General features: G+C 43.8%; 1 protein-coding gene across 1 annotated transcript in view; it reads right to left on the reverse strand.

Moving 5' to 3' along the window:
* Positions 1-11,861: 11,861 nt before the first annotated feature.
* cdx1b (caudal type homeobox 1 b) overlaps positions 11,862-15,000 on the reverse strand; it is a gene marked incomplete at both ends in the record, with an annotated part of 15,982 nt that continues 12,843 nt past the window's right edge. The window contains 2 exons of the mRNA XM_083661315.1: positions 11,862-12,119; positions 13,009-13,157. Of these exons, the coding sequence (XP_083517441.1) occupies positions 11,862-12,119; positions 13,009-13,157 (407 nt within the window). The remainder of the gene's footprint in view (positions 12,120-13,008; positions 13,158-15,000) is intronic.

A 15,000-nucleotide genomic window follows, 5' to 3' on the forward strand; every position in this document is an offset into this window, starting at 1 on the left:
ATTCATGCATTTATACTGTAATTAATTCATTGTTGGTACATTTGTTTCATCAATCATAACTAAAACATTCATCTGATCATTTTCACGTAAATCACCTCAATAATGTTTTGTATGTGCAGACCAGGGAGTATCAAACAGGTGTTATTTATGCATTTTAAGTTGAACTGTTTTTGCAAATGAACTCTTCATATATATATATATATATATATTTATCATTTTGAATTGAGATCACATGGGAAACTTCCTGGAAGATCGGCACACATGTAAAACTAATTGTACGTTAATTTAAGGTCAATACAACCATATGACACATTATATGACACAGCAGTACACAGTATAGTATTACAGTCAATAACATAATATTACTGCAAATACTATGATAAATATTATGGTCAATTAAATTATATCCCATGGCAAATATTATGATCTGTACAATAACATTAAATACCATGTCAAATATTGTAGTCTATAAAAGAATATTACTGTGACTTCACTTGATAGAAATTGGTCAATAAAGTCTGTTAAGAAGAGACAGTAGGTGTTGTGTGTGTGTGTGTGTGTGTGTGTGTGTGTGTGTGTGTGTGTGTGTGTGTGTGTGTGTGTGTGTGTGTGTGTGTGTGTGTGTGTGTGTGTGTGTGTGTGTGTGTGTGTGTGTGTGAGATATAGGCTAATGGGGCAGTATATGATGAGTTGTAATGGTAATAACATGCAGACCATAATGAGCGTCTGGCTGATAATGGCTCTGTTCATAAAACCATAAAGAATTAATAAAAGCCTCTAATTTAATTGTAAAATATCACAATTGTAAAAAATAAAAAAATATATACTGTATGACAATTGCTTTGTATTTTTTTTTTAATCTTACATTTTCCATTTCATTTGACTGTAATTTTATTTAAATTCTGTTAATATTTTGATTTCTTAATTTATTTTATGATGATGATTTTGTTGTTGTTATTATTATTATTATTATTAGTATTATGTATTACAATAATACTAATAACAATAATTATTATTATTATTGTTGTTGTTGTTATTATTAATTCGGTGTTTAGCTTAACCTAATTACAATTTGTTTTTTAAGTACTGCAATTCATAACAATAATAACATAATTGTGATATTGATACTGATCAAAGCTAATCCTGATCTGTATAGGACATATTTCTAGTAGGCCTATAATAGAATGTGATTTGCCCACTGACTGAGCTGTAAAGCTATCTCCGTGTTGTGATGTGCGGAATACCAGTAGTCTCTCGCCTCTGTGTCTTTAGTATTATTATCTGTTCTTTACAGCAGCTGCTCCTTTACAACTCCACTGTTTATTCACAATCAATGTGGCCAATATGGGGGTATTAGGGGCAGTAAGTATATTGTAAATGAAAGTTTATGGTAAAACGGCCCATAAACAGGCGGCTGTATAAGTCTGAACGAGCTGTGTGTGGAGGGTTTATGGACGCCAGCCAGAGCTATTTGCTCAGTTTGTTGTCGTTTCCTTTTATTTGCTCTAATTATTGACTGTGTTGACAGAGATGATGTAAACATCTTTGATTGGCTATAAACAGATTCCGACCCGCGGACTTGAACGGCGAACTTTAACGCCGGGGGACACCCGGCTTGCGTGGCCCCGTGTCCCCTCTGACTCATTCAGTTGCAACACGGCTTTTACTTTCACCGCTCTTGGCGAGTTTTAAGTGTTGAGCGTCTCTCAAAGGAAAGTAATCGAAAGTGTATCGGGGAGAAAGTGGGGGCAGCCATTTTGTTTTGGAGAGCTGAAGCGTGTCTTGAAATGGCTGCCCGGTCAGAGTGCCAGTCCCTGTGCGCGCGCACACGCACGCACACACGCACACGCACACACACACAAACATGCACACACACACACACACACACACACAATCACACACACACACACACACACACACACAAACACGCACACACACACACACACACACACGAACATGCACACACACACACACACACACACACACACACACACACACACACAGTCTGACTCTGTGCCAGCTGGTCGCCCAATCAGCTGACAGTGTGGAGGAAGTTGTTTCCGATCAACGCGCTCCAGAGGCCGCGGCCATAAAATGTTCTTTCACTGACCCTGTGAAAGAACACACTGACCCTGCTGTACCAGAGAGATGGATTCACCACGAGCAGTCAGACCTTACAACAGTGGTCCTCAAGGACCCTAAACGGACACAATAAGACTTCCTCATCTGATAATTTTTTTTACTTTTAGATGTTTTATTACAAAAAGTGTATGACACTCATGCCCAAAACAGTCGTACATTCTGTCATTGTGTTACTTATGGACTTAAATTATCTCCCCATTTGCTGGGGACCCCCTGGAACCCCATCAGGGAGCCCTGGGGGTCCCCGGACGGGCCCTGACCCCATTTTGAGATCCACTGCCTTGGATAATGATATGAATTCATTGCTGATTAGACCTAACCAACTTCAATAGAGACGTCCTCATTCGTTTTCTCCCAGCAGCATGATGTTTTGACACGTTTTACCAGCAGGAAGTCTCAAAGGTGTTCTTATTATTAATGAGCAGCAGTGAGCACCCGTCCCATGCCTCCACACACACTGCAGAGCCATAAGCTTCTCCCCTTTGCTCTTCAATGATAGGTTGATCTCAGTTCCTGATTTTTCACAGGAAAACTGGAGCCAGTTGAAGGTAACACACTGATTTAAACTGGAGCCAGTGAAGACAACACGCTGATTTAAACTGGAGCCCGTGAAGGCAACACACTGATTTTGGCATCAAGGTCAGTTTTTCACAGCTTTGTCCAGATTTGGCTTTAAAGGAACACTCCGCCCATTTTCAACCAGCTTTGTATCATTAGAACATCAGTAGTATATCAGAAAACTGTAAACGGTTTTGAAGTCTGTCATTTAATTTGACAGTTATTGAGTGTTAAAGTGTGGACCAGTGACATCACTGGTCCACACTAACTCAAATTAATAACTCATTAATTCAAATCAACTCTCAAACTGTAAACGGTTTTGAAGTCATTCATCTAGTTTGACAGTCATTGAGAGTTGATTTGAGTTAATGAGTTATTAATTTGAGTTAGTGTGGACCAGTGATGTCACTGGTCCACACTTTAACACTCAATAACTGTCAAATTAAATGACAGACTTCAAAACCGTTTACAGTTTTCTGATATACTACTGATGTTCTAATGATACAAAGCTGGTTGAAAATGGGCAGAGTGTTCCTTTAAGCACAAACTGCATGAAGCAGAATGTGGACCTATGGATGCCTCTGCCTATCTCAGCTTGTCATCACGCCTCCTCAACAAACATATCTGTGTCTCTGGGGTGAAGCACACATGCACACGCACACACACGCACACACACACACACACACACGTACATGCACACGCACACGTACACACGCACACACACACACACGCACACACACGCACACGCACACACACGCACACACACACACACATACACACACACACACACACACACACACACAAGCAGGGAAGCTGTTTACAGCCTCCAGCCTATAAACTTTATGGTGGTGAAGAGGCAGAGGCTCATTAGCGTGTGTGTACCTAAAAATGAGACACGGACAGACAGCTGTTGCTACTGACGACCAGGAGCCCGAGTTAAAATGTCACGTGGTCACATTTCAATAATGAGAGACTATAGTAAGAAGGTACGAATCCACTTTAATGATACAATAAACTCATTAGATTTGGTGTATGACTCCATGATATGATGACGCTCCTCCTGAGATGATAGAGAATCCCCCCATAGGGAATTCTTCAGGAGTTATGACATTGGTGGTGGTCAGGGGAGGAGGTGGGGCGAAACAACTGCTTTGGCGATGATCAGCAACTGAGGGGTGACAGCACAGATAGGTGAGTTACGACATAGTTGAAAACATGTACTCTGATATAATCTGGTTAGGTGAATGGCCAGCCAGGGAAATGGAGTGGCTTGAGCTGATTGGATATTGGCGAGAGAGGGAGAGCATGGGAGACTGTGATTGGACAAGGAGAGAAGCATGAATGAAAGGGTGTGCATATCAATCAGAATCAGAATCAGAATCAGATATCATTTATTCACCATTATGTTATGTAACATATAGGAAGTTGTTTTGGCATTAGAGTGCATAAATCTTTTTTAACATAAGAGGGACAAGAGCAAAACAAGACAAATACAGTGGAACAACAGGACAAAGAAAGTGCAATATCTGGTGATGGGCAGAAGCTTGGATTAGAGTTCAGGCCCGAGGCAGCTCCCCTAAGGGGGGGGGGGGGGAGCAGGAGGATACCTGACTGGTTTATGAGACGTGCTGCTGAGGGGAAGAAGCTGAGTCTGTGACGGTTTTTCAGAGTCACTGGCAGGCGTAGCCGCCTACCGTGGGGAAGCATGGTGAAGAGGTCGTGACCCGGGTGGGATGGGTCAGCCATAATCTTTCTGGCCCTCTTCAAGGCCCTGGTGTCATGTAGGGACTCGAGAGAGGGGAGTGGGCAGCCGATCACCTTCTCCGCTGATCGTATCACCCGCTGCAGCCTGGTCTTGTCCTTGACCGTAGCCGCAGGGAACCAGGTGATGATGGAGAAGGTGAGGATGGACTCAATGATGGAGGTGTAGAACTGAGTCAGCATAGTCCTCGGCAGCCGGAACTTCTTCAGCTGCCGCAGGAAGAACATCCTCTTCCGGGCCTTCTTCATGAGAGCGTCGATGTTCAGCTCCCACTTCAGATCCCGGGAGATCGTCATGCCAAGGAAGCGGCAAGACTCAACAGAGGCCACTGGGGTGCCTCCTAAGTTGAGCGGGAGGGGAGTGGCTGATATAAATGGGTCTTAATTCTTGAAATTAGTCTAAATGATTCTAAGTGATGCGGTTCAGTTCGTTTACAATTAGCATAATTATGAATCATTTAGCGTGACCTGGATTTTAGGCTTCAAGTTCAAGATGGCTCTTTGGCCTTCTCCTTGAATAACTTCCCGGTTCACAGGCCCACTGACACACACACACACACACACACACACACACACACACACACACACACACACTCTCTCTCTCTCTCTCTCACACACACACACACACACACTGCTGATAGTCTCTATCAGTGTTTAGATAGGACAAGGACAAAGGTCTTTGAAGACACACGAACACAACACACACCCCCACACACACACACGCATGCACACGCACGCGCACGCACACGCACGCACACACACACACACACACACACACACACACACACACACACACACACACACACACACATACACATACATACACACACACACACACACACACACGCACACACCCGAAAGTTGCAGTTACCGTAAGACTAACTCAGAATTGCTGTGGCTCTACTTACTGTTGGTACTTGTTCAGACACAGTTGGGGTTGTTCTACATGAGTCCATGGTTCCCAAAAGTCTCTCTGAAAAGCCTCAGATCATACCTATCAAATTCATATTCTTTAGATCATCTCAGGAGTCCGTATGTGCACTTATAGGGCCCTAACTCCCCACTGGCCTTAGGCGCAAAAACTGGCGTTAAACGCAAAAAAACGCGCCTTGCGCCTGCCTCAGAAAGATAGCAACATGGTTTTAGGCCCTGAAATGCGCTTTACGCCAAAGAGGTGTGGCGCAGTGCCAGAATAGGCCAGAATGGGCGTTTCGGCCTTAAATATCGGCCTAACGATATCTTCCCCCCTGGCGTTAATTTAGCGCTTAGCGCTTTTCAAAACCAGGCCTTTTTCAGTGCGCCACGGATATTACTGTGCGTATTTACGCACAGCTCTCCTCTGCCGATCTCACACTCTCTCCCCCTCTCTCTCTCTCTCTCCCTCTCTCACGCGTCTCTCTCTCTCTCTCTCTCTCTCTCTCTCTCTCTCGCACGTCTCTATCTCTCTCTCTCTCCCTCTCTCGCGCATCTCTATCTCTCTCTCTCTCGCGCGTCAGACAGGCACAAAGACCGATGGAAAAAAAGTTGTTATATCTAGTTTTAGCCCCTATCATTCAGAGGCTGTTTGGCCATATGTGAAATCTCCCAGCATGCATTGAGGCTAATACATTTCGACAAGAAATATCAACCAAATCAGCCTAAATTGCCTAAAGTGGTAGATAGAAATAATGTTTATGTTCACACAACATGCAATTCTCGAACATTTCAATATTGGCCAAAATAAAACAAATCCAAACACAAATCTATGTGAAACATATATGTAATCCAGGTGGTATATATATCGCTCGCAGATTTAATGTGATTTAGATGAGTGACAGCCGTAACACGGTTCTACTGTGATGTCCTACTGTGATGTCCGCTCCAATAAGACTTAACTTACTTCACATTTACTTTTACAATAAAAACACATTTATGCAATGACTTTACATAATGTAGGCTATATTTATGTGCATCCTCTGCAGCACTGGAGACGAAAAGGTAGCGAGAGAAAACGATATCATTCTAATCTGGACAAACTTTCACCATTCTAATCTCATCATGACATAGGCCACATAGGGATAGGCTATATTTTTCTAGCCAATGCGTTTAGAACATTCTTTTCACTTTGATCTTGCTATAGTGTAGCGTATTTACATGCTTCCAGTATTTAAACTGCAGTGAGATTGGTTTGAGAAGCATAATAATATGGAATAATATATATGGAGCCAGACAGGGATGAAAGGGAGGGGGGGAGCTCAGAGCACTTTGGTCGGCTTTTCTGACCGGACTGGATCGCTCCGTGGAATTGGAGCTTAAAAGGGAAGCTTGTGATACTGCACTTCTCCAATGAGCAGGTTGTGCATAATCTTTCACTTAAAAGGCGTGGTTATAATGCTTAAAGCCGCATGTAGCGCCGACACCAAAATATCGAGTGCGCTGGTCCACACCCACTAGCTACTAATCTGCGCTGCGCCTGGCGCTAAGCGCAGTTTTAAGGCCGTTGCAACGATAGAGGGCATAGTTTATTTATAATTTACTTTAAGAGTTTCTAAATGTACTGTATGCTTTCATTAACTGTTCATACTTTGATTAGCTCGATAATACTATACTGATAATAATTACCTTTTTTGGTGTTACATAAATATCTTACTTTGAAATAAGTTCAATTCAGTATATTTGATTAATGCTTCAAATATATTTCTTGCGTAACTTTATCAAGTACCTATGTGAAATACTTCAAGCTTACTTTAGCACAGTCAAGTGTGCTAAACACAACTCAAGTTCAGTATCACTTTTGAACTAATCTCTAATATGTATGAAATTAGTTTTTCCATTCAAGCAGAATTTAGTCCACTACTTCAATGTGCTGAAATCTAACAGACTTTAGTGTACTTTCATGTTACAATTTTGTATACTTTAATGTACTGAAACACTGAAAATAAAACTAACCAATGGCTCCAAGATGGTCTGTCCTGTCACACACACACACGCACGCCCGCACGCCCGCACGCACGCGCGCACACACACACACACACACACACACACACACACACACACACACACACACACACACACACACACACAGATAGCAGGATCCTCTGGTCTGTTTGCCCAGTGTTCCTCTCTGCCCTTTGGACGCCACACCTCAACTCTGCTGCCCCGATTGGCAAATACAACTCTGTGTGTGTGTGTGTGTGTGTGTGTGTGTGTGTGTGTGTGTGTGTGTGTGTGTGTGTGTGTGTGTGTGTGTGTGTGTGTGTGTGTGTGTGTATTGCCTACGTGTCAGTATTCTTTTCGTTCTTTTTCCATTAGTCATATTCAAACCTCTTTTCACATCTAATCTGCCCACTGGCTTTATCTGTGCAAACATATTAAAGACGTTAAGAAAGTCTCCTCTTGCAAAGCAGCTGGAAGCAGTGTGTGTGTGTGTGTGTGTGTGTGTGTGTGTGTGTGTGTGTGTGTGTGTGTGTGTGTGTGTGTGTGTGTGTGTGTGTCTGTGTGTGTGTGTGTGTGTGTGTGTGTGTGTGTGTGTGTGTGTGTGTTTGCACAAGAAGTGTCCAAAGTGGATTTAAACTTGTACCACATTCATGATGGCCAATAGAATTGTGTGCATTTGTGTGTATGTCTTACCATGTGTCTCTGTGAAAGCGTCTGAGGAAACGTCACGCTGGTTTGCAAATAAAAAAAACCCAACGGGAGCTCTTTTGGGGCGCGGATCGTTCCTTTTTCACTGTCTTACCATGTGTGTCTATGAGTGTGCATAACTCCAATATGAAATATGTGAGCCCTTTACACCTCTTGCGTTAAAATGCGTTTCGGGTGATGGGATCCGGATAGCTTCACCACATTAACCTGATTACATTTAGCTTGGGGTTTTAGCCGCGGCCATCTTGGCTGTTGTCATGCAGCTCCACCTGCTCTTGGTCTGTGATCTGCGAGCTGCATGAACACTGGACAGGTGACCTCCCCCCCCAAATCTACAGTTGGCATGAACAGTAGCTATATAGACCAAAACTGTGTTTTGAACCAGGCGGTAAATACAGTATGTATATTTAATGGCCATTCAAGGAACTGCAGTTTTTCCCACTTTGCATTGGCGTCAATGGCGCATTCCTTTATCGCAAAATAACTGGGATGTTGAGGCTAAATGACATCACATCCGTTTTGTTAGCGTTCCATTTGCAGAAAACTTGAGCTGGGAAGTTCACTGTTCATTGGTCAGATCCAGTCGCTAGCCAGGCTAGCCATTGTTAGCAATAACAGTTGATAACAAGGCATTTCGCGGCATTTTGCGCATACAAACACTGCAGCCTCATGTCCACACAGATAGATGTTAGGCAGTGCTGCTGTGTGTACTGACACACAAAGAAAACAGAAGTGCTAAACAACATTACGATTATAACTACTGTTGTTGCTGCAGCCATCTTGGATTTTTGAGGTCGGGCTGCTGAGGCTCCTATGAGTTTGAAATGGGAAATACCAGCTCTGGTGACGTCACCGCCCAGCTCATGACCTTTGAAGTCGTAAGATTACCAGTTCCCAGTTATAAAGGAACGCACGACAATGCACCCAAGCAAAGGTGGATCTCCAGACGGGGAGGTTGTGTGTGTGTGTGTGTGTGTGTGTGTGTGTGTGTGTGTGTGTGTGTGTGTGTGTTGTGTGTGACACACGTGTGTGTGTTTGGCTAAAAGCGGAAGTTCTCAGAAACAAACAAGTCTGCCAGTCATGGTTACAATAAAGCTTTTTAGTTTTAATACAAATTACTTTGAAAATATACAAATCTCATGCGTGCGATCATTTACAAGAGATCTTTGTGGGAAGTTGGGAGGAGACGACAGAAAACCAACACACCCACACTGAGTCTGGCTATGTCTTCACACACTGTCAAGATACTTCAGCGTTGAACCTACCAGGTGACACAAGTGTATGAGAGTTACTCTGCCAGGAAGAGAGGATTCACAGTTTCCTCTCCAACCTGCTCCACCAGCTGTCTCCATGAGGAACCTTGTAGGACTGTGTGTTAGTTAATAAAGTGTAGATGTGTATCAAGCAGGCAGTTAGAAACAGAGAGCAGCCAAAGACTATGGGCTACATGCACAACTCCACTACTTCCTGAAATTAGTACAGCTTCTTTATTTCCTGTCATCACTATTGGATGAAGTGATTAATGTCAGGTGTGCTGCAGTCACAACAATGATCAGGCACACCTGATTAATCAGTTCATCCAATAGTGTAGGACAGGAAATAAAGAAGCTGTACTCATTTCAGGAAGTAAAGAAGTTGTGCATGTAGCCTATTGAAGGCATGAGAGCAGCTCTCATGCTTTTTTGACAGGGCTGCTGCCATTTTGGCCTGGTGGAAACAACACCTCCTTGCGCTAATGGGACAACAGCACAGAACCATGACAGCCAATCAGAAGTAGTCTCCTTCATGCCAAAATGGCTGTGCGCTGATGTTGTTTGGAGCAGCTGTCTGTTGCTTGTTGTGGTGTGGCTGTAGATCAGTAACGTTCTCAGTCAAAGTGAATAGTGTGATACGGTAGATCCCCCCCGCCCCAAATGGAGGCTACTGTGACAGTCACGGTCTGTCTTTAGCTTAGCCCTAGTCTCTATTCCAAAACACTCTGAGTCAAGGTTTTTGCACAAGTTCGTATTTTTTACGTACATTTTAAAATAAATACGACCTCATGTTGTGTCACTCGTGTTTGCACGCTGACTCCGAAACTTTCGGTAAAAGCCTTTTGCGAGCTGTTTGACCCTGAGTCTGAGTTTTCAGATGATGATAAAAAAACGCATACAAAAAAATGACTGTGTGCAAAGACCTTTACTGTGACACAGTCAACTGTCTGTCTTTTGCTCTGGTCTCTACTCCAAAACACTCTGAGTTGTAGCTTGAAAAGACTCCGCTGAACAAACTGTTAGCTAGCTAACTAGCCAGCAAACACACCAATGTTAATGTGAACATGCTAATGCTCTCTGCTACTCGATACATTAGCAAGTGTGTTTAATAGATATCATGTCAACAACAAGACGGTAATTGTTAGCTGACCAGATGCTACGGTTAGCGAGCTAACAAGCTGATATTATTTGAACACTAAATCATTTAGATTGATCAGTTATGAAATGATAAGTTCAGTCAGAAATAGACAGAAATTAACAACCCAATTTTGTTGAGACAGACAAGTTATAGATTAAGAAACTGTCAAAGAGCTCAGGACCTCCAACATGGCCGCCACAGTGAGTGAAATGCCTCTATTTTGTGCTACATGTAGGTTTCTCCCAGGGGTTTTGTAGCTGGTGGTTCTGGACTGCTGCTCATGCTGCTGATAGAAGATCAGAAGATCAACTGTAAAGTTACTAAAGTCACTGCTGCTGTCACATACAAACTCATGATTTGCTATAGGTCTACTGTACTGTTGCTTCAAACCCACAACACGATCAACACATTCTCATCCCGACTCATCAAATACTAACGTTTGGTCAACACCTCTTGGCATCAGTTTTTAACGTGCTGGATACCCCTTTTCCCTAATTTTTCAACATCACAAGACCATAGCCAACAACTTGTGTTACGATTATGATTACAACAACTTGGTTGCACTTGAAATGTACTTTGAGATTGCTGGGAATCAGACCACCTGCAAACGTATACGCCCAACCTCCAACCCTGACCACAATGCCCTTACTGGTCACTGTTTTATTCCATTGTCACACTCCAGTGGTGTCGATTTCAGACATCGGACTACCCTGCATGTTGTGGGAGTTCTATAGAAGTTTATTGGACTACCCTGCACGTTGTGGGAGTTCTATAGAAGTCTATTGGACTACCCTGCACGTTGTGCGAGTTCTATAGAAGTTTATTGGACTACCCTGCACGTTGTGGGAGTTCTATAGAAGTCTATTGGACTACCCTGCACGTTGTGGGAGTTCTATAGAAGTCTATTGGACTACCCTGCATGTTGTGGGAGTTCTATAGAAGTCTATTGGACTACCCTGCATGTTGTGGGAGTTCTATAGAAGTCTATTGGACTACCCTGCACATTGACAAATGACCAAACGTCAGTCTTTGACGAGTGAGAACAGGTTGGCATGTTGGAGGGTTTCTACCACTGTAGACCAGCCAATGTTCAACCAAGCTTATCATGCAGGCTGCGACAGTATCTGAAGACATCACATGGCGAATCATAAGGAATTATTGGCAACAAAAGTCTGTTGAAAAAGTACTGTTGGTCGTAGTTGCCAGCAACATTGCCCGTCTACATTTCCTCAAAATTTCATGAGCTCTAGCTTTTTGGAAGGCACGCGAAAAGCTGGCAAGAGGCAAGATATGGTGTGGCAGTAAAAGGGTCTTTCAGTCATTAGGGAGAATCTCTGCTGTTTTTAGTCCAGATCTCCTGTTTCCTGAGTCCATCACATGACCTCTTAGTACTCCTCTTTGATGGTCATAGGCAGGGAGGACGGAGACACTAGCCCATTGCTGCCGCTGCTGCTCGTCACCATGGTGACGTTGCTGTTGTTTCCGTGCAGGCCGGCCCCGTTGCCGTTGTTGCTGCCCTGGTTGCCGTGGGGAGGGTTGCCGTGGGGAGGGGTCGGCGTGGTCGTCGAGGAGGCCGGCTGCTGCAGCTTCTTCTTGTTGACCTTCCTCTCCTTCGCCCGACGGTTCTGGAACCATATCTTCACCTGAGATAGAGAGAGAGAGAGAGAGACAGACAGAGAGAAAGAGAGACAGAGACAGAGAGAGAGAGAGAGAGAGAGAGACAGACAGAGAGAAAGAGAGACAGAGATGGAGAGAGAGAGAGAGTTTTAACAAGCCTTTAATTAAACCTCTACCTACGACATCTACATCATGGCAGAGGACAAACAATTTTCACAAAACACGAACTCAGAAGCAATGCAACCCCTTCAAAAAGAATTGTCAACAGAGCAACACCAAACAAAACAAAACAAAACCGACCGGTCATGGACATTCATACACATTGTCAAGGCCTCCTCATCCCATCTCTGTGTTAAAACCCAGCTCTCCTCCCTCCAGCCTGCACACAGCTTCCCCCAGACACCACCTGCTCTGAAACACTCCCATGTCCTGCATTCTCTTGTAGTACTCGTAGTCTATGGCTACTCTCGCCCTAACCAGAGCTTTAAACAAGACTACAAGGTCTACTACTTGGACATCTGCATCTATTTTCCTCTTCCTGCTGAGGTACACCGCCATCTTTGCCTGCCCCAGCAAGAAATTTACAGAGAGAGAGAGAGAGAGAGAGAGAGAGTGAGAGAGAGAGAGAGAGAGAGAGAGAGTGAGATAACTTTTTGAGATATCCTGCCGACCACCAGACAGTTTAAGAATGAATCAATCTGATGGCGACGCCCCTGAAACTGTCTAAAGGATCAATCTGATGGTGACCCCCTGAAACTGTCTAAAGGATCAATCTGATGGTGACCCCCTGAAACTGTCTAAAGGATCAATCTGATGGTGACCCCCTGAAACTGTCTAAAGGACCGCTGGTGGCCCCGGGACCCCACATTGGGAACCAGTGCACTATATTTGGACCTGAACTTGAACGTGACCTACCTGTCTCTCTGACAGACTGAGTGATGTGGCCAGCTCAGCTTTCCTCCGGATGGTGATGTATCGGCTGTAGTGAAACTCCTTCTCCAGCTCCAGCCGCTGGTGGTCGGTGTAAACCACACGGTACTTGTCTTTGGTCCGCGTCTTACCGTCTGCAACACAGAGACAACAGTTTGGTTAAGATGGACCATTGCCAAATTGACCATTTGACAGTGCAGCGTTCTCAAGAACCGTTCGTGTCCGTAGTGCAGCTTTGTCAAGAACCATTCGTGTCCGTAGTGCAGCTTTCTCAAGAACCGTTCGTGTCCGTAGTGTAGCTTTCTCAAGAACCACACGTGCCCATAGCACTTGAGTCCCATTGCTGCACAGAACGCTGTTTGCTTGTTTATTCAAAGCTATGCCTTGCTCAGAGGCACTTCAACAGGACATTTAGTTATGTTGGTCATGGGACAATCTCTCTCCCACCGATCCATCTACCTCATGAAATGAATACATTTTGTGGCTTGGCACACAGGAAGGAGGTTTTATACTTTTAAGATTTGTCTACTCATAACTACAACCAAAAAAATCACACCAACCCTTAGTGTGTAAAAATGTTAATGGAGTGCATGGGGGATAGTATTTTATATGTGTTATAAACTACTGACATAAAAATGTCCTCCCTCTCCAGTCGTACCAATGGAGGTCTATCTCCTCTGCAAGCGTCCAACTGTTTGCTATTCAAATAGATCTGATGTTCTTCAGGTGGATTTGCATGGAGCTGAGGAATATCTCTCCTGTCATTTGAATTCATTCATACTCTCACTGTTTCCATGTGAGGCTCACAGCATGGCACCAGCTGTCAGGTTCCAACACGGAGAACATGTCGCATGTCATGTTCCACATTGTACTTGAACTGCAATATCAAACAAACCAATGTAACCTAATGTCATGTAAACTACTGTGAAGCCATTGAGCCACGGTGCAGACCAGGTGGTCGAGCAGGGTTTGACCGAGGAAGCTGCTGAAGTAATACTGAAGGCTGGGTGATGTCACATTGACTCTGTCCATATTCTTAGATGGTCGATGGCGCAGACTAGCCATTGCTTTGTGGTGGTTTGTAACACCCAGGAAATCCCGCAGCATGGCCTGTTTGTTTGGGGTTGGTGTGTTGACTGTGTGCTGGTGCCTCAAGTGACAAAGGTGCTAGCAACCTCCAGGCCTCATGACACAATAGAGTGCCACAGGAATCAGTCCTAAATCCAGCAAGTTATGCTGTGTTCGTTTATAAGTCTGAGGTCGCAAATTGTCAGTTGCTACTAAGAAAAATAAAATAAAATGGGCAAAAACTTTTTCCTACTCGCAAACTCGGGTATACGATTTCTCAAACTCTAGTTGCTCATCATTTGATGTCATTTCAATATGGCCACCCAAATCTTGTTAAGATTGTATGACTTTAAAACAGACCAATCAGCATAGCAATACAGTACTTGGTTAAACCCATACAATTAAACGTTAAAGGGAGGCTTTGCCCATTTCCAACCTGCTTTGTATCATTACAGTGTCAGTGAATATAGCCACAAGCGGCCACCACAGGGATTCAAGCCTTTTCCAAACTGCAATGACATCACAAAGAAGTGGCAGTGGTTCTGGCACACGGTCCAAATATGTCCCTTCTGCCAAGTTTCACGATCATTGAACCAACGGGCGTGGAGTTATGGCTGTTATTGTGTTAGGTCACGCCCACGTCAGTATGACTCAAGTCCAAGTCTCAAATCCAAGTCCCCATCTCTGGATGACACTGATTTGATATGATGATACCGTATATTGTTTTTAAGCCCAATAAACAGATAATATATAAGTCGGAATACCAGCCAGCCAGCGTTAGCTCTAGCAAGGCTAGCCATTGTTAGCAATAACATTTGATAACAACGCACGCACATGGTATTTTGTACAAACACCGTAGCAACATGCCCACAGATACAGTAGATGTTAGATCAGGGGTGGGAAATTATT

Source organism: Poromitra crassiceps (genome assembly GCF_964638095.1).
Source record: "Poromitra crassiceps genome assembly, chromosome: 26".
NCBI classification, from domain to species: domain Eukaryota; kingdom Metazoa; phylum Chordata; class Actinopteri; order Beryciformes; family Melamphaidae; genus Poromitra; species Poromitra crassiceps.